Genomic DNA, 21,329 nt, shown 5'->3' on the forward strand with positions numbered 1-21,329 from the left:
GTGGGGCAGGGATCCATTTCTTTGTATTTCTTTTTCACTGTAGGCTCTGGTACCTAGACCATCGTTTTTTTATCTCAGTACATTTTGGACTGGGTCATTCTTTGTTGCAGGAAGGCTGTTCTGTGCATTGTAGGTTGGTCCGCAGCCTCCCTGACTTCTGCCCACTAGATGCCAACTGCTTTCTCCTTTTCCTCGCCCACCATGACAATCAAAAATGTCTCCAGACAAAATTGTCAAATGTTCCCTGAGTAGGGCTAAATCACCCTCGTTTGAGGTCCATTGATCTAGACGATTCCTTGGTCATTTGCAGCGCACCACAGTGAAGAAGGAGCATTAAAATCCCTTGGGTGTACTTTTCCTGAATTACTGTGACACGTCTTATGAGGGACTGTGCTGGCTGCGCCCCCTTTAGCATGAGAGCAGTCGTAATGCACGCTTTCTCTGCTGATTAAGGTCATGTGTTTCTCTTCTTTCCTTGCCCTGTGGTTGATGCACGTTTGTGAAGGACGCTGGAGGAAAACGTCTACAGCATCGCTCTTTCTCTGGCCCAGCGCTACAGCGTCTCCCGTTGGGAGGTTTTTATGACCCATTTGGAGTTCCTGTTCACCGACAGTGGGTAAGCACACGACTAGTGTAAGTTCATGTCCGAGTCTTTTTTCAGAGGCTGTTTTAGAGGAATCTTGAAGTTGTGTTGTTCAGTTTCACTTTTCCTTTTGAGCGGTTGTCGACTGGTCTCTTTGTACAATCTCTCTTCATGCATCTCTTTAGGCACCAATACGCTAACGATTGTCTTAGTTTTTGTTTTCAGTAATAATCCTGAATTTGAGACTTTTTATTCATTGATTCAAAGACATTTACTGAGAATCTCTTGTGTACTAGGAATAGTGTTAGGTCCTAGGGTTACGGTCGTGAACAAAAGCAGACATTTGAATTGTCCTGGAACTTTTAGTCTAGGGTAGAAGACAGATAATAATTGAATAATGACATAGGCAAATGTGAAATTAAAACTCTGACAGCCCTGTATAAGAGAGCCCAACTAGGGGATTTGGCATAGTTAGGGAGGACTTTCCTGAAGAAATAACTCTTGAGCTGAGACATAACTATTGACTCAAAATTAAGTATTGAATATACTAGAAACGTTTTCTAGGAAGGCAGGACAGTTTACTACAAAAAGCCCCTGGACAGGATGGAACATGATTTCTGCAGGCCTAATAGATGGTGATATGGTGAGGCCCCCAGAGTCAGTGGAGCATGACGGGAGATGGGGGGAAACCAGACCTTGTAACAAGACCATGTGGGCCCTATCTAGGGCTGTGGGCTCTTTCCTGAGAGTGATTGGAAGGTGCCTAAGGATTCTGATAAGAGAGAGAGGTAATATGATCAGGTTTTCATTTTGATGAGATCATTGTGGCCACCATGTTGAGGAGGGATTTTAGGGAGGCCACTGCAGACATACATGGACTGTTTAGCAAACTATGAGAGTGATAGACTATAGGACGGATGACCATAGCCTGGAGTAGGGTTTTGACAGTATAGCAGTAATGAGAATGGGCTTCAGAGATACCTGCAAAGTGAAATGGATGGCACTAAATAAGTCAAATGATAAGGATAAACTAGCTATGGAGGTGAGTGAAAGCAGGAGGGTTACAAATTACGTCCAGGACTTTACTTGGTCCATTGGATGATGCCATCATTTGAGACAGAAAATACTAGTTAGGGGCACAAGGTTAGGGAAGGGTGAGGAAAAGGCAAAGGAATAGAAGTGTTATACTTGTGGCAGTTCCCAAGAGGAAACATCAAGTGGACAGTGTGTCTTACAGATTTGGGATTCATAAGGAAAGGTGGAGTTTGGAGATAGTAATTTGGGAGTCATAGGCACATAGATAATAAATAAGTCATGTTGCTGGTGTTCTTTGGGAGTGAATGTAGAATGAGAGAGGAGAAATACTTAGCACAAACTTTGAGGACCTTCCACAATTAGTGGGAGAGGAAGAGCTGCCAGCAAAAGGGACAAAATCAGCAATTGAGAGGGAGCAATATTGTTCTAGGGAAGCTATGGGACAAAAGGGTTTAAAGAAGAGGGGTAGTGTTGAATGGTCAGTTCAATTCAGCTGCTCAGTCGTGTCCAACTCTTTGTGACCCTACGGACTGCAGCATGCCAGGCTTCCCTGTCCATCACCAACTCCCGGAACTTACTCAAACTCATGTCCGTGGAGTCGGTGATGTCATCCAACCATCTCATTCTCTGTTGTCCCCTTCTCCTCCTGCTTTCAGTCTTTACCAGCATCCCGGTTGAATGGTCAAGACCTGTTATAACTTATTGACTTTAATTTTATTAATATTTCTGGAATTCTACCATCTACATCTTAAATATTTATGAAATTGTTACATGGGTGACAGTATTAATCTGTGATAAATATTGTAGTAACTTCACCATTTTGGAGACATAGACATGTTCAAATAAATGTTTATTATAAAATGCATATTGGCTTAAAAAATTTTGGCATTTTATTAAATGTCTCTCTTCATTGACTGTTACATAAAAGGTTGTCATATCTGTCCAAACAGGATGCTCCATTGGTCTCTGAATATATTATAAATTATCAGGCAATCTAGTAACGTGCATGACTGTTTGCAGCATATCATTACAGCAGATCGCAGTGTGATTATGCAGATGCACAGCAGTTACAAAAAGGAAATCATTATCTGCTGATGCCATTACTTATGAGCAACAAAACACCTAATGTTGATTTAGCAAGTTCTGTTTGGTGCTCCCTGTTCTTTACTTAAGACTGTTATTTGCCATACTGTTCAGTCCAGCTTAGTCACATGAGTATTAAAGATCAGCTGTTAATACAGTAGAAATTGCCCAGTATTTACTTGCTGAATCAATGCCAATAAGATGTCAATAGATCGCAGTTACAAGAAAAAGACATTCTTTATTTTAGGGTTTTTGTGTTACTATTTCTTTAAAAAAGTCATCTTCGCCTCTGAAGTTGATTTTTCTATAATTTTGCCTTCTCCTTCCTCTTGGTTGAATTTGGAGGTATTTCCTCATTTCAGCCAATGTACAGAGAAGCAGGCACACGGGCTGGATGAGGGAGCCTTGTGCACTAACGCAGACGCTTCCGATCAAGAAACCGTGAGTACATCCTGATAGTCTCTCCAGCCGTGTGTCCCTGCATGGGAGAAATCAGTTCTCAGAAACTCATTCTCCTATATTCTTAAGTCATAAATGATTTCATGGTGAAATGTCAAACCTACAGAACCTGACACATGATCGGTCCTTAATGAATGGTAGTGATTACTGGAATTTCACTCCTGTAAGAAAGAGAGAATTGTCATAAACACCCAAACTTGAGTTCCTGGTCTCCTTTCCCCCTTATTTTTTCTCATTTTCTTTCTTTTTCTTGGTAGTTTTCAACATCAGAGATGGCTTTGTGGGTCCGTGTGCCTGTAGTCAGCTCCAGCTGGCGGACCCTGGCTCTTCTGAGTGTGTTCAGCTCCCTGAGCTCAGAGTTGATTCTTGCTCACCGCAGCCTCCACAGCCCTCTTCACCTCTGGGCTGTTCTAGGCACTTTGGTGCATCTTAGAGATGACATCTGGTGTGAGGGCATGGGTTTTGGAGTCAGGCCACATTTCAAGATCCAGCTCTGCTCCCCATAACCCCAACTGTGTAGCCTTGAGCAAGTCTCCTGATCCTCTTGCATTGCTGTTTTCTCAGTTATGAGGACCATGATCCCCACCTGGTTATGGTTATAAAGATTAGAGAAAATCTGTGGTGTGTGTGTAGCCAGGTGGCTCTTCAATCTGTCAAGATTATTCCTGTTACTGCCCTTGTCAGTTCTGCTGATTCCATCAACGTCTTTAAGTTTTGAATATGGGATCATTTTGAAATGGCAGAGGATGCTTCTAGCTGGTGGAATAGTGCATTTGTTTATTCATGAAGTATTATTATCATCTTTTTTACTAGAACCTTTGTGTTTTGAGCACAGTTTTAAATGTTAAACAAAATGGGCTCCTCCTTACCCTTATGGAGTGTATATTCTAACTGGGGAGACCCGCACCACACACACACACAGTTAAGAACAACTAAAAATAAATTGCTAGTCATAATAAGTACCATAAAGGAAACCCACAAGGAGCAGATAGGAAAGACCTCTCTTAGGACATACAAACAGATCACTCTTGGAAAAAGGAAGAAAAGGCATTTGCAGAGGGACCCCATTCTGGGACAGTGGATTCTTGGCATTTTTGAGTAAAGGAACAGCCTTGGTGGCTGGAGCGAGTGGAGCCCACTGAGCAAAGGAGGACTACACAGGGGCCAGAGATACTTTTAACTGTCAGTTTTGAGAACAGCCTCAGTCTGTTCCTTCTTATTTAAGCTGCAGACCCGAAGGCCACACATCCTACACTTTTATTTCATTCTGATATGTGCTTTTCCATCACGCAGGGGATTGATTATCTGCATGATCTTGCTTGGGTGGTGGAGATCAAGTGAGATACCTCTTCATCTCAGCTGGTCAGTTTAGTGCCACCTCTTTAGACGTTGGGAAGGGACTCTGCCTGTGCTGTGCTGCTTTGCACAATCAGTTGTATATTGTCTAGTAGGACTCTGTGGTCTCACATATAAGGATGGGCAAGAGCATGTTACAGCTATGAGGAAGTCAATGAACTATAATGTATCTACCTTCTCCTGTGTTGAAACAGAAGCTGAGGGTTGCTGTTGTTCATAGGCTGATGTCCAGAGTGCCATGTTATAGAGAATTCTCAGTTCTGGCTTTCTCCTCTTGGCTTAGTTGAAGAGTTAGTGTGAGAATAATTAGTGTGTAGAAAGGGGGATTTAAGGCAGCTTAGCTTTTTGAAAGTATATTATAACATTGAAAAATAAGGTAAATAAAAATTCAAGTCCAGGAAGAATCCATATTGGAGTCGAAGGCTTGACTATAGAAATTCAGGTCATAGGTCTTACCCATTTTTTAAAATTGAGCTATGCATTAACTTTTGATCTTTCTTTGGCCCAAAGGGTCATGATGCTGATCACGACTGTGATTTGCATTGTACATAAGAAAAAATCTACCAATCCTAAAAATGGAAAAACTAAATGCTACCATTACCCAAATGGAGGTAGTTCTTTTCATACATCAGCTACCTCCCTTTCTGTGTTATGATACTTAGGGCTACTTTTCCCCCAAATAGTAAAGAAAAAAATTCCTTATACTGGTACAAAATGTAGTAAGAAAAAGATGCATTTGGGGCCTGTTCTCATCTTGTGAAAAGTGCTCAGTACTTGAATCCTACAGGTCTGGATTCACACCACAGCTCCATGACTTCCCTTCGATGTGGCCTTGGTGAGCAAGTTGTTTCATCCTTCTACTCCTAGAGTTTCCTCCTCTGCAAAATGAGTATTCTCACTCCATCTTGCAAAACTACTGCAAGCTTTGAGACATTTATATAAACACCTGGCATGTACTGTAGTAGATGCTCAGGGGTGAAAAAAAGTAGCTATTTTTAAGTCTGGGCTTCCTTGGTGGCTCAGTGGGGAAGAATCTGCCTGCCAAGCAGGAGATGCAGATTCAGTCCCTGGGTTGGGAAGATCCTCCAGAGAAGGAAATGGCAACCCTCTCCAGTATTCTTGCCTGGGACTTGGGAAATCCCATGGACAGAGGAGCCTGGTGGGCTGACCCCACGGAGTCACAAAAGAGTCAGACATGACTTAACAACTAAACAACAACAGCTATTAATTCTGGAAACAGACCAGATTTACTGAACTCGCCCTCTGACAACTGTCAACCTAAGATTGCAGATCTGATTTTTGAACAGTTATTTTTCAGGTCAATGTGAATATCAATCATAAGATACCTGCTTTGTAAGAATTAAATGAGATAGCATAATACTTGATATCTAAGAAGTGCTTAATCAGATCAGATCAGTCGCTCAGTCGTGTCTGACTGTTTGCCACCCCATGAATTGCAGCACGCCAGGCCTCCCTGTCCATCACCAACTCCTGGAGTTCACTCAGACTCACGTCCATCCAGTCAGTGATGCCATCCAGCCATCTCATCCCCCAATCCCTCCCAGCATCAGAGTCTTTTCCAATGAGTCAACTCTTCACATGAGGTGGCCAAAATACTGGAGTTTCAGCTTTAGCATCATTCCTTCCAAAGAAATCCCAGGGCTGATCTCCTTCACAATGGACTGGTTGGATCTCCTTGCAGTCCAAGGGACTCTCAAGAGTCTTCTCCAACACCGCAGTTCAAAAGCATCAATTCTTTGGCGCTCAGTCTTCTTCACAGTCCAACTCTCACATCCATACATGACCACAGGAAAAACCATAGCCTTGACTAGATGAACCTTTGTTGGCAAAGTAATGTCTCTACTTTTGAATATGCTATCTAGGTTGGTCATAACTTTCCTTCCAAGGAGTAAGCGTCTTTTAATTTCATGGCTGCAGTCACCATATGCAGTGATTTTGGAGCCCCCCAAAATAAAGTCTGACACTGTTTCCACTGTTTCCCCATCTATTTCCCATGAAGTGATGGGACCAGATGCCATGATCTTTATTTTCTAAATGTTGAGCTTTAAGCCAACTTTTTCACTCTCCACTTTCACTTTCATCAAGAGGCTTTTTAGTTCTTCTTCACTTTCTGCCATAAGGGTGGTGTCATCTGCATATCTGAGGTTATTGATATTTCTCCTGGCAATCTTGATTCCAGCTTGTGTTTCTTCCAGTCCAGTGTTTCTCATGATGTACTCTGCATATAAGTTAAATAAACAGGGTGACAATATACAGCCTTGACGAACTCCTTTTCCTATTTGGAACCAGTCTGTTGTTCCATGTCCAGTTCTAACTGTTGCTTCCTGACCTGCATACAGATTTCTCAAGAGGCAGATCAGGTGGTCTGGTATTCCCATCTCTTTCAGAATTGAAGGATGCCTATTGCTATGCCTGTGCTGTGATATCTTTTAAAATATTTTTGGTAGAGAGATAATAGGAGACTCCATAAACCAGTTGGAGTTGACAGTTTATGAGAAATGAGAAGGCTTAAGGGGTCAGGCTTGTCCTGGAGGAGACGAAGCCTGTTCACATGGCCTTCCTCCCACATAAGCACTCTGTCCATGGAAACCGTTCCGAAGAGGAGCTCGGCAAGTGCTAGTGTGTCAAGAAGTTGACTCCGAGGTCCTCATTACTGAGCTTCTCATGAAGTTCGTAGGTGACCTTGCAGAGTGAAAGTTCATTTTTTGGTTTGCGAAGGCACCTGGCTAACATGCTGGAGAAGCCGAAAAAGGCCACCATTTTTTCACCACATTGCCCCCACTTAATCACATATGCAGCTGTCAGGCAGCACTACAGATCAGGTCTGTGCCATCAGGTTCCTTCGGAGGCATTTGTGTGGTAAATATCTTGAACTGTTTGCCTCACATCGAGGAGGAGTTTCCCTCCTCACATTGGAGGAGTTGCGATTTAAAGGGTAGAATCGTCTCTTTTCCACAGTGGGGAAGGAGTCAGTGGTGGGGGCCTGTTCACCTGTGGTCATGGTCATTCATGTGGGTTTACACATCTTCATACTACTGGGGTTAGTCTTTGGGGGACCCCTAGGCCCATCCCTTTGCTCCTTCCAGCTTCTCCCAGGAGCCCTCACCTCTCTCCTTCCAACCCCCTTCTGTGTACTCCTTACAGTCAACTCATGAAATGGTGTATTACTCAGTCTCAAATTAAGTAAAGTATAATACATTTGAGTAAATTTTTTTCCCTATACGAACAGAAGTCCTTTCAATTCATGCTGTTCTTGAATCACATTTTTGGGTGATTGACAGCTAGAAGCCATTACAGAACCCCTTAATCATGGGATTAGTACCAAGAATTTATTCCTTGTGCCTTTAGTACAACTAATGCTAGCTTCTTCCCGTAGTTAATCTCTGAAAGTTAATGAGCTGCCTTACAGCTAAAACTTAGAAAAAGCACTTAAACAGTTTTTAAGGGCAACCACTGATTTGATTAGTGAAAAGTCCACATGGTATTTCTTCCTACTCTTCAATGTGGGTTCTTTGGAATTGTTTTCTAAGTAGAGATTTCATTTCTTGTTCCAAAGGGAAGATAACAGCTTCTTTCGATGGAACTATTAAAATGGATTATCAATTACTGGCATCTATAAAAGATCTTAGTACCTTGTCATTTACTGAAGAGGGAATTTTTCGTATTTATCGTGTGTCAGTAAAGATATTCCAGTATCTCTCTTGACAAGATAATTAGGGAAAATTGCACATTGAGCAAACTGAATTGTAGGCACAGAAGAGTAGGTGGGTGGGAAGGGGGAAGGTAATGTTGACTGAAAGAGACTATTTTCAGAATCAAGTCAAACATAGAGGAGCTAAAGCTATTATGATTTAGTCATTGTCCATTTTGTAAATGAGTCTGTCTTAGATACTCTGTTTATCAGGTGATAGGAATGAAGTATGACAGGAGAACTCTTAGATTTTTGCCACTGGGAGAGACAACTAATGTCTGTGTTAGAGAAGGAATCCTGTTTTTGAAATGGTTATCAGTACAGGTGCTGGAGCCCATGGATTGGTGGCTGCTTTGTGACAAGGTGAGCAGACCCATCCACACAGAGTCCCGACAGATCTGGATACTTGGTCTTAGGCAGGTCACTTGTCTCTAATGACAGTTCTCATCTGGAAGTTGGTAATTGGGCTTGCTTGGTGGCTCAGATGGTAAAGAATCTGCCTGCAGCGCAGGAGATCTGGGTTCAATCCCTGGGTCGGGAAGATCTCCTAGAGAAGGAAATGGCAACCCACTCCAGTAGTCTTGCCTGGAGAATCCCACAGACAAAGGAACCTGACAGGCTACAGTCCATGGGGTCACAAAGAGTTGGACACGACAGAGTACACGACAGAGTGACTAATACTTTCACTCTCAAGTTGGTAATTACCCAGATTCCACTTGTCTGGCACAGTTATCAGTGTAACAGGTACAAGGTTTTTTTTTCTTTTTTCCTTCCATCGAGTGTGTTCTGCTTGCAAATCTTTGTGAGTATGAATCATCTTAACAGGATGACACAGCTTCTTATTTACTTCTTCACTGCATTGTTTTCAGACTTCACTTAGCAAATTACAAAGGAACATCAGAAATTCTTTGACTTTCATACACCACTGGGTGTATAGAACAGGCGTACCTTGGAGATATTGCAGTTGTGGTTACAGATCACTGCAATAAAGCCAATATCACAATACAGCTAGTCCATGAATTTTTGTTTCGCAGTGCATATAAAAGTTACTTTTACACTGTATTGTAGTCTGTAAGTGTGCAAAAATAATTACATCTAAAAAACATGCAGACCTTAATTAAAAGATATTTCATTGCTTAAAAATTCCAAAATAATTGCAATAGTCAACATCAAAGATCACTGATCACAGATCACCATAACAAATATAATAATAATGACAAAGTTTGAAATATTGCGAGAATTACCAAAATGTGACACAGAGATACGAAATTAGCAAATGCTCTTGGGAAAATGACACCAGTCGTCTTGTATGATGCAGGGCTGCCACCAAGCTTTGATTTGTCTTAAAAAAAAAAAAAAAAAAAACCAAGTATCTGTGAAGTATAGTAAAGCAAAGCACAGTAAAACGAGGCCTGCCTGTGTATTTCAGAGATGGCCTTGCACACTTTGAATAGTTGTAGGATCCAGAAGAGTTTTGGACTAGCCATCCATTTATACTCTTTCCTATACAGACCTTGTGCTCTCTTGTCTTGATAACTTTCGTTCATATTATTTCTGCTTCATTCCTTTCTACAATACCAACTTCAAGCACTTCTTTCAATAAACCTGTTGTCATTGATATCTACCTCCTCTGAAATTATAGCTTTAGTGGCCTTACCCTTTTATTTATTTTTTTTAATTGAAGGATAATTGCTTTTCAGTGTTGTGTTGGTTTCTGCCATACATCACTGTGAATTAATTGTAAGTATACATATGTCGCCTCCCAACCACCCCCTCGGTTGTCACAGAGCACCAGGTTCAGCTCCTTGTGTTATATGGCAGTTTCCCACTAGCTATCTATTTTACAAGTGGTATATATATATTTCAGTGCTACTCTTTCAATTCATCCCACCCTTTCCTTCCCCTGCTCTGTCTACCATTCTGTTCTTTATGTCTACAAGTGGTTCTTATCTTGATTGGGATATAATTGCATGTCCTTTGTTAGCCCACACCATTATTGTGCATTGTTGTTTAATTATTTAGAATGCAACTGGATTTTCACACTGCTAGCTGAGAGCTCTGTGTTGTAAATCTTGATACCCTCCCTGGTGCTTAGCACAGGTCTCTTATCTGTAGAGGACACCTAAGTTTTTGTTCATCCTCCCATCTATTTGGCATTCAAGGCACATGTCGAGTGTTTCCTTCGTACCACACGCTGGTGCTTGGTACTGAGAAACTAAAGCTAAAGAAGATGTGGTGTCATTTTTGCCATCAAGTGGTACATAGTCTATGTGGGACAGGCAGACTAGTAAATAGTTAAAGCATGTTATGAATAGAAGGAAACTGTGGGGCATTTTTATAGAGAGGGATATTTTTGCAAATGTTTGAATTGTATCTTAATAGAAAAATAGGATTTCTCTTGAACTGAAAGTTAAAAACGCGTTTTGGAATTGCTTGATATTTTGACTTTATAGATCGCTGCCATTATCCCAAGTATTATCACACCCTCGTACAGATGTTAAAGTATATTGTGTGTTAACTTTATTTACATAAAACAAAAACATGTCTTGGCACTTGCTAAAAGAGGGAATTCCAATGAATAGAATGTTGTATTTCAGAGGAGTTGCTTTTAAACTATATAAAGCCTAACTTTTATCCTGCTTGAGGTCTCGCTTCATGCTCCAGGTCTCATTCTCTGCTCCCAGGTTCTTTTTCTGCTGCTACTATGAACTCTGGAAGCTGGGTGTTTCCATTAGAGCCCAGGGCTGCCTGGAGACCTCTTACAGTTAGCAAGCTTGAAGCTCTTCCTTTGTGAGGTGTCAGGATTAAACTGGGCAGGAGGCACTGTGTTCTGTCCAGAGGAAAGTGTGATACCAAATTCAGCCCTCTCCATCACCCACTTAACACAAACTGATTAACCAAACAAAACCCCTTAAAATTGTTTTCAACAGTTTAACATTAAATGACTTTTCATAAATTACATTACAAAAACATTTAAGTCAAGATTGAAACATTAAGATATGTGCTTTATTCAAGTGGCTTCTTTACTACAGACAATTCAAGTGCAAGTATCTCTTCTTTCCTATTTTTATTCTGTTTGAACACAGTATCAAGGTTATGTCTTCTGAATATCAGTTCTAGCCCTCTTGAATATAAAATTTATGCCAGAAAGTTGGGCGTTTTTCTTCACCTCGCTTTTTCCTAAATTCCTGAAATAATAAGTTTGTTTACATTTCTATAATGAAGCTCAAGTTTTACCTTTTTTCTTATGACATGAATAAATAATGCATAGTGGAAGGTGACAGATCTGGGTTCATTTCCTAGCTAGTAAACACTGGGCTGCTCTCTGCTGCAGAATGTGAAATAATATCTCTTTCTAGGGTTACTTTAGACCCACATGAGATAATGTGAAAATCCTGTAGTACCATTTGAAGTGGAAGTGACCTGCACCTGTACCAGAAACAAGTGCTACTACTGTATTTGATTAGGCAGCAAGAAGGAATTCGTGAGAAGTAGTCTTTCTTCCTGGAGAAGGCAATGGCGCCCCACTCCAGTACTCTTGCCTGGAAAATCCCGTGGACAGAGGAGCCTGGTGGGCTGCAGTCCATGGGGTCGCTAAGAGTCGGACACGACTGAGTGACTTCACTTTCACTTTTCACTTTCATGCATTGGAGAAGGACATGGCAACCCACTCCAGTGTTCTTGCCTGGAGTATCCCAGGGACGGGGGAGCCTGGTGGGTTGCCGTGTATGGGGTCGCACAGAGTCAGACACGAATGAAGTAACTTAGCAGCAGCAGCAGCAGCCTTTCTTCCTAGGTTTCCAAAAAAAGGGCACTTAAAAAAAAAATGGAACCAAATCTTACCAATCTTAACACAATTTGTCTCAATATCAGTTTGTCCACAGGAGAAATTGAAAACCGCGCCCAGTCCCTTCATCTCTTTGAGACATTGAAGACCGACCCTGAAGGCTTTCACAAACACATGGTCAAGTATATTTACCCTACGATCGGTGGTTTTGATCACGAAAGGCTGCTGTACTATTTCACTCTGCTGGAGAGCTGTGGCTCTGCGGATTTCGGGAAGTACGCCATTAAACCGGAAACCCATGTTCGGCTACTGAAGAAATTTAAGGTAGTGGCATCAGGTAAGATGATCATCTTCCTGCCTGAATTCATTCTTTAAATTCAGTCTTGGACTTCGTGTTTGATACATGATCGTGTTCTTGCACTGTGGCTGGCATGACTGTGAAACCTCAGTATTTTGATGCTAATTGACTTTAGTTATCTCCCTAGCTCCTTTACTTACTGTTGAGAGACTTAAATATTAGAGAAAGTTAGGTCACACAGTGACTTACAGAAGGCCTGGTATTCAAATCCAAAGTTCTTGAGGTCTTTTTTCCCCTACTCCCATTGTTTATATTTTATCTATATAAATGACAAGGTTGAGACACTTTAAAATAGGCCGTTTAGCAGAATTTTACTTCAGTGGAACCTATGTGTTTAAGGAATGTATGAAGCCTTTAAAATAAGAGCTTTAGAATCTTTAATGAATTGTGGAAATCTGTAGAATGGTGTCTATTTGTCTTTATGCTCATAACTAAGAGGTTAACCAGAAGGTATGCAATTAAAGATAGGGAGAGAAAAAGAGGAAAAAAAGAAAAGAAATTAACTACATTAAAATCTCTCAAATCCGTATGAAATTTTATAATTTACTGAACCCAGGTCTCCTGCATTGCAGGCAGATTCTTTACCATCTGAGCCACCTGGGGAGCCTTTATAATTTATAAGGTACTTTCATCTGCTATTCATAACGATTGTGAGAATTTACTTCAGTTTATCAGTGGTTTACTGAGTAACTGAATTCGACCCTGGACCAGACACAGAGGAAAAGGAGTGAGGTTCAATCCCTGCCTTTAGGTAGTTGATGAGATGTCCGCTGGATGACAGATGAACCTGGTGCAGTTTGGTGAGAGAGCTGTTGGAAGAGCATGTAGGTGCTGTGGGGCACTGAGGAAGAGAGGAGATGTTGCCAGGTCCAGGGTACGCGTGAGGATGCTGGGACTCACAGAGTGACCTGCTGAGGGCTGCACAGTTGGCCAAGCTGCAGGCAGGGATTGGAACTCAGATTTTCAGTTTTATCTCAGTGACAAACGAAGCTGTCTGATGGAACTGAATCTTTTCATTCAACCATGCAGAGAGGCCCTGTGTGGGTTTGAAAGTTCCTGTATGTTTATGTTGGAATGAACTACTCTCTCTTTTTCTTGCCTTTCCAATAGGTCTTGATTACAAAAAGCTGACTGATGAAAACATGAATCCCCTTGAGGCATTGGAGCCAATCCTTTCAAGTCAGAATATCTTATCCATTTCCAAACTTGTTCCCAAAATCCCTGGAAAGGATGGCCGCATGCTTTCCCCAAGCTCTCTGTACACCATTTGGTTACAGAAGCTGTTCTGGACTGGAGACCCTCACCTCGTTAAACAAGTCCCGGCGTCCCCCCAAGAGTGGCTGCACGCCTATGATGTCTGCATGAAGTACTTCGATCGCCTCCTCCCAGGCGACCTCATCACTGTGGTGGACGCAGTGACCTTTTCTCCAAAAGCTGTGACCAAGGTAACCAAAGATAGCTTCACGTAGACTGGCCATTTTAGAAGAAATGGAAATTGCCCTTCCAGTCTGTCAATTTGTTTTTGTTTCCTTTCTTGAAAAGAGGAATACTTATGTGGTTGGTGGTTTCGTTTTCTGCTGAGCATGACGTATGTTCATTGGGAGGTCATTTTCCTCTATCATAATTGTACAGGTAGTCTAAATCAGGATTGACGGTTGTAATTTGCACATCCATTTTGTTCATATTATAGTTGTTCTCATAATATGTCATTTTATACTAAATGCTCCATCCTCTTCTTTCCAACTGACAAGTGGAAAGAACCTCCAGGGCCAAGCCCATGTTTCCTGCATTCAGAGCCAGGCTAATAACTTGCTGCATTGAAAATCAAGATCTTAAAAAATTTTCGCATTAATAACACTTAGGACGTGACCGGCTGGTAGAATTGCCTGGAGTCTGTGTGGCATTTTCCAATGTCCGTTCTGTGTCTACGTGAGCAATTTTAACTGGATTCTAAGTCCTGCTGTCGCTCCTTCAACAATGTAGACTTTCACAGAAATAGACAGTGTAGGTCCTTCCCCTCCCCTCTTGCCCCTCTCACCCAGATTCCCCTGCTTACCACAAATGTGAATTTCTCATTGCTTGGACATGGGGCATTGTCTCTCCTAGAAAATCTGACTGTTGGTCTCAGATCTAAACAGCATCATCTTTGGGACTTCCTTTCACTTTCTCTCCCGTCTTTGCTGCTACCTTCTCTTTTTACCAAGTTGCCCAGTCTGCCCAGGACCCTACCTCGTGTATTTTTACTGTAGTTCATGTTATCCTGAAAACTGAGCGTAGAGTCTAAGAATCCAAGTCATTCATTTGGAGATTGGCACAGGTGGAGGTTCAAACATCTACTAGAAATGCTAGTTTTAGCTGCTTTGCTAGATTAATAGTTGTGGGTAACCAAGGACTCCATTTCCTTATTATAACTCAATTAATTCAGTTAATAACTTGGTTTGAAATTTTATAACCAATACGGTGAAAAGGAGATAATCATTTTTGTTGTTGTTAAGAAAAAAGCAAGGATGGTTATAAAAGGATTTAACATGATATATCTGAAAAGAGCACACGTGTAGAGTTACAAGGCTTTGAACTTTGGACCTGCCACTTCTCAGCTCCTTGGTTTAGCCTCAGGAATCTCTGTTAGACTTTTGCCTCCTTAGGGCAAAGGCTGTAATTGGAATTTATGAAATAGATAATAGCATTACCCTGATTTGAATAGGTGAGGAAATGAAATTGAGGTTTAACAAGGTTAATATGGTAATAGAGGAGCTATGATTTGAACTCAGGGAGGCTTGTTGCAGGCTCTTTGCTCTTAAGTACTGAAGTAGACTATTTCTAAGAAGTAGAACAAATAGCTAGAGTCAAGGGACCTGGGGCCTTTGTAGCAACTGTGGGGGAAAAGTAGGGCCAGAGAGCCCCAGGCATTTTCAGTCGAAGCGGAGCAGCCTGTCATGGAATGGATTTTTCCAGAGCAGGGCTAAGTAAATGAAGAAGGCCGGGCCGGAGCCTCGAAATGTCTGGGAAAAGACGAGAGTCCAGCAAATAGTGGATAAATCTCCAAGGGTGAGAAGAAGTTGGAGTCTAATTACGTACTAGCAATGCTGGAAGTGTGTTTTGGAGGGAAAGGGCTGAGAAAGGAAAATGGCTCCAGAGCTGGGTGGGACCTGTGAACCAGCTGAAGGAGCTCTACAAGTGAACAGACTGGCCAGGAAGATGGAGTGGCCCAGGCTGAAGAAGGTTTTATGTATTTTGTCTAAGGGCAGAGACAAAGCCTAGCATAGCCAGCCAAGGCCATGTTCTAATTGTGAGCACGGGTGTAGGGGTGGATAAACAGCCTAGACTTTCCAACAGCGGTTATTTGCTCATGGTTAAGCAAACCTACCCACTCCAGTGTTCTTGCCTGGAGAATCCCAGGGACAGGGGAGCCTCATGGGCTGCTGTCTATGGGGTCACATAGAGTCGGACACGATTGAAGCGACTTAGCAACAGCAAGCAAACCTAGGATTTAGATGCAGAGTCTACTCAGATTGTTATTTATGTTTAAGTCAGACGATTTTAAGTTACAGCACATTCTCATCGCCTTAGTTTCTTAAAGATACCCTCCAACCACGAGAAAATATATGACCCAGTTGTCTGTGGGCATATGTGCACTTTTTCCGAGGAAAAGATGCATAGCTAACCCAGTTGGGATCGAGTCAGTTAATTGTGGTGTTGTTTTCTCTTAGCCCAGATGGTGTTAATTCTCAGCAAGATATTTTGCTGTAGAATGTGTCAAGAGGTGGTTTCCTACTAAGTCAAGCTATAGAAAAGTAAGACAGCCACATTAATTTGCTGTCTTTAGCTTTATGTCTATTCTTGGTTTATTAATTGGCAAGCTCTAAGTTTTCCATTCAGAGAGGGCAAATACAAAGTTTAGGTGCAGTGCATCTTTGATATCACACAATGCTGTCCTAGAGAGAGAGGGTATAAAATTCATGTTGAAATACAACCCTCACACGTCAGAGGACACATTTGGAAAAGGAAATGCGGCTGGATGTGGCCAAGTTTGCAAAACACCAGATGTTGCCACAGCTTGTACATGATGTAAAAAATGTAAAATAAGTGTATGTTACTCATATATAGTGTGCAGTTTTCAAATGTGCACCCACGTTTAATTCAGAGCCAAACTTTTGGAAAGAACTGGTGAACTCCTGCTAGAGGGCCTAACATGTATTCAGATACTGGAATTCACTGAGGAATATCCCCAAAGCCTGAATTTCATACCCATTCTGTGATGAAATAAGCCTGCTAAGGCACTTTGCCTTCATAATAATAGTCGCTTGCGCTAGCAGAATTCATAGACATTCTGGGGAAAATATTCACAAAACAACATTATGTCATGTAGGCTAAGATTGAATTTGCATGACATTCGAGGTGATGAATATGCAGAAGGGAAAAGAATACAAATATTTCAAGTGCATTGGCTCTAGTTCTCAATTGCTGCTTTCCAGTTGAGTCAGGTTAGGGTTGCTCTCATATTGCTTTTCCAAATCAGTAATTAGAAACATTTTTATAGAAGGGCCAGAGAACGAGTTAGTGGGTTAGAAATCCAGGAAAATGGTCAGCAAAGCTGAAAAGCAGGTCAGAACACCATTTGCTTGGTTCAGACATGATGTGATTATAGAAGGGGGCTGCTGCTGCTGCTAAGTCGCTTCAGTCGTGTCCGACTCTGTGCGACCCCATAGACGGCAGCCCACCAGGCTCCCCTGTCCCTGGGATTCTCCAGGCAAGAACACTGGAGTGGTTTGCCATTTCCTTCTCCAATGCGTGAAAGTGAAAAGTGACAGTGAAGTCACTCAGTCATGTCTGACTCTTCACGACCCTATGGACTGCAGCCCACCAGGCTCCTGCGTCCATGGGATTTTCCAGGCAAGAGTACTGGAGTGGGGTGCCATTGCCTCCTCTAATAAAAGGGAGCACTTGCATGTAATTCCAGCCTTTGTGTTCTGTGCTCAGTGCTCACTCTCGTTTGCTGGTAGAGCTACATCCAAAAATAAGGATGTGGAAAATACTCCTCCTATTTAGGAAGTGCTCCTCTGGAGTTTGCCTGAATCCTTCTTTTAAAGCTCGGTAATCACAGAATTAAAAGTGCCTTCTAGTGTCCTGCCCACTGCTTCTCAGACTGGATTGGGTAGGCGTTTACCACCCGCTCCCCACCCGTGTGCACCCGAGGTTTCAGCTTCTACCAGTTTGTTCATTTGGGAAATGTATCTCCTTTGGGTTAGAGCAGAAAAATTCTTGAGAACCTCTTTAGTCTGACCTCTTACCTTGAGCATCGTTTCTATTGTTAATTAAGCCACTACCTCTGCTTCTATATTTATTTACACACACACACACACACACACACACACATACTCACATACACATAAGGAATCTTTCTTTCTCTTCTTACGTTGCCCACTTTCTGGTTCTGCCTTCTGAAGCTGTGGAAACGGCATGAGGCCATCTCTTGTTCGTAAGACTATTTAGATTCTTGAACTAAGCTACTATTTCCTCCCATTGTCTAGACTAATTGCTGTAAAAATCTAGAAAAATAGATTTATCTTAAAAACCATGATATGATCTAAAAATAAATTTTACTTCAGAAGTTTAGGTCACAAGCAAAAGGCTGCATTGTAGCTGTAACTTCAGGATCCTTCCAGTGCTAATGCCATCTGTTAACTAAGAATGGGAGTGCATTTTTCACCATAATGAAAATTGGTGTCAGAAATCTGTGTAAAAATGTTTAGGTAATGCATATTTCCTGATTGCATGGCATGATAGATGACTTTCTGATGCATCAGTCAAATGCATGCTATACAGATTTATTAAGTATTTAGGCATTATTGTGTGCCGTATACTCTATTAGTTGCCATTGGAGACATCAAGACATAAAAGACATGCCTATAAGAAACTTAAAATTAAGAGTTTTTTTCTTTACAGTAAAATTATAGCAATTGAGAATTACTCTCCCTATGAAATTAGAAATTCGTTGACGGGAACGATGTTGCCTTTTATCTCCAAAGCTCCAGGTATCTAGCACAGTATAAAAACAGATACTCCTTAAAGTGGTTGTTAAAATAGTTATAATCATAGATGGACAGTTTTTACATCTTTTAATTTGTGAACGCCTTATTATTCTTAGCAGTTATTGAAGATCCTAAACAACCTTTGTTTATGTAATATCTGTTGATATTTATCATATTAGAAATTAAAACCAACATATTTTAAAAATATATGTTTAATTCACTTAAGACTACCAATAATAGATCCATTTATAGGTTGATGGTAATAGCATCTCTTAATGGAAAATAGAAAGAGAGTATTTCACACACACACAAAATGAAAGCGTGACATCATTTTACAGTTGCATGTCTGGCTTAATGTTAACAGAACACAGCTAGGTTCTCATGTTTGCTTTTGTGTTCAGCTTTTGTTGTTTGGGTTGAAGAAGATGAAGTTTTCAGCCTTACACAGATACAAGGTTAGAAAAGGGAGGTGTGCTTTAATGGCCTGTGGTCTAATTCTGAGTGTTCTTGCCACAATAAACTCATGATAGATTCTTACAGGCTAGTTGTAGTGTAGAATCAGAACCCCTATCCTTGATATCTCTGTGCTCCGTTATACTAAGACTGTTGTTCTAGATCGCACTTTGAATGGCTCTTTTACCCGTGTATGATTTGGAATATAATGCATTAAGCATTTGGAAAATTGGCTCACCGAGTTATGCAAATCATCCAAATGTTGATACAGAGCCTTATATATCATCAACAAAATCACATGGATTATTCTGAACACTCATCTCATCCAGTGAGTCTTTAAGCATTGGGAAGCTGTCACGCTCACAGTTGTGGGTACATGTTTTCCAAAATTCCGATTTTTGCTTGAAAGCTTAAGTTGTGTCATTGGCAACAAATACTGTGAGTTATTTTTCTTGAAGTGACAGGCTCACTTTGTTCACGTTGGAGAAAATGTTTGCCAAATATTCAAGTCTGAATAGCCATAATTTGTCTATTAAGTCGTTCTTTCAAGCACAAATGGTAATGTATGCCAAAGCAGCTACTTCACCTCTTCATGACTGAGAGAGTCATTCAAACACTTTTTCTTTATTATATTTCAGTACACAGTGAGGCATTTTATGTGTATCTCTCAGTCCTTCAAAGATAATGCATTCAGTGGTTGAGATTTAATGAATTATTTTTACTCCTTCATCAAGAACATTCTCAGATGAAAATACCAGTAGAGAGCCCAGTGACTCTTAGGACAGCTTGGTGCCACTCCCTTGATTGTGCTAAGTCCCCACAGTTTTATCCACCATTGCTTTTTTACCATCATCTAAGTGTCAACATGGCGAAAAAGGTAAATAATGTTTTCATGTCATTATCAAAATAATTTTGACCTTGTTCACAAGGTCACTCTTGAAAGAGTCATAGACCTTTGTGGTTTGTGGCCCACACTTTGAGAACCAGTTATAAGTTATTCTTTTCAAAACCACAGCCATCCGGTGCCCATATGAAAGAGCATTTCAACTTCCTAAATATGTGTAATACAAAAAATAATGAAGATATGTCTGGTCAGTGCCTAAAGGATTGTCTTATAGTTCAGTTCCTCAAAATAGTGTAATTCCTAATCAGCTTTCCAAATGTAGAGGTGTCAGAAAGAACTTGAAAATATAAAGGGAACGTGTGCGTGGTAATGTCATGATAACACTCTATGAATTTTTGAGCTTGCAATATATCTTTTCCTTCTACAAAGTTTAGCTTTTATAATTTTTTTAGCAAACATATACATTTTTTAATATTAATCAAGCTTAGCAGAGAGTTCTCTGGGAGAGGCATACATTCACCTCTTTCTCAGTTTCATTCCCAGGCCAGGATTTCGCTTTAGAGAAGAGGTGATTGATTTTTCCAGGACTTGAATGCAGTAGTTTGAGGGTCATGATTAAAAATGGCTCCACTCTTTCTTTACTCACACCCCCTTTTAGAATTCAGGAGAATGAAAATGACTATCAACAATAAATAAATACTGTTGGAAGAGCTGGAATTGGGGAACATGGCCTGGATCTGCAGCCCAGTAGACTGTCTTTCATGAAAGTTCACACTTGTTTGAACCTTGGCTTGTTAAGAACGGCTGCAGAAAGTCATTCTAGAAGGAAGCTAAGGATGGGTGTGCCCTGACAGGCAGGGCAGACTGGGATTGGGACATTAACCTGTGGCTCTGAAGTCTGCTCTCATCCAGTGGGGAGGAGTCAGGAGAGGGGGAGAGGGATGCCCACGGTGCGCTTGCTATAGTTTTGGTTAGAGTGGAAATTTTCTCCTCATAATGGAAAGATGAGGAGAGGACAGGGGACTTTTGGCTTGCTTAATTAATTCGGCTTGATAATGAAACCTCTTGCCAGTGAGGGGAGAAAGGAGTCCAGAGTCTGTGGGGACCTGGTGCTGTTACCCGCCCTGCCACGCCCACTCCCTGAGGCCACTCCTCCCGTCCCTGTGAGTCCTGTGGTGCATCCTCCTGGGACCAGTCGTGGCAGTGCAACCTGTTGTAGAAAACTCCAGCCTAGGTCAGAAGAGACCCTCCTCCACCTTCCTGTGGACGGGGCTAAAAATTCACTCTCTGTTCTGTTTCCCATCTCAGATTTTTGCCTAACTGAACTGAAGATTAAAACTCATCACAAGTTTTAAGTTAAGCCACGAGCTTAAATGAGAGTAGAAATAGGCCAAGTGTTACAGGTCAGCAACTTTAAAATGACCCAAATTTAAATTCCCGTGATTAAATTCCCAGGGAGAAATTGACATCCTTAAAATCAAATCCACTTGCCCTTTTAGTTCAAGTTCAATTCCATCGAAATCCAAAATTCGTAAATTCAACAAAAGTAAAGTTCAGAGATGGTTTTCCTGGTTTCTGCTTAGTCTTACAGAGAGGGCTACGTCAAGTGTCTGGGTGATAAATCAGG

The 21,329-nt window shown here is 41.3% G+C and overlaps 1 protein-coding gene across 1 annotated transcript in view; it reads left to right on the forward strand.

Moving 5' to 3' along the window:
- NBAS (NBAS subunit of NRZ tethering complex) overlaps positions 1 to 21,329 on the forward strand; it is a gene marked incomplete in the record, with an annotated part of 468,052 nt that overhangs the window by 363,506 nt on the left and 83,217 nt on the right. Inside the window, 3 exon segments of the mRNA NM_001192550.1 lie at positions 506 to 616; positions 12,102 to 12,352; positions 13,484 to 13,818. Of these exon segments, the coding sequence (NP_001179479.1) occupies positions 506 to 616; positions 12,102 to 12,352; positions 13,484 to 13,818 (697 nt within the window).

This window comes from Bos taurus, chromosome 11 (genome assembly GCF_002263795.3).
Source record: "Bos taurus isolate L1 Dominette 01449 registration number 42190680 breed Hereford chromosome 11, ARS-UCD2.0, whole genome shotgun sequence".
Taxonomy (NCBI): domain Eukaryota; kingdom Metazoa; phylum Chordata; class Mammalia; order Artiodactyla; family Bovidae; genus Bos; species Bos taurus.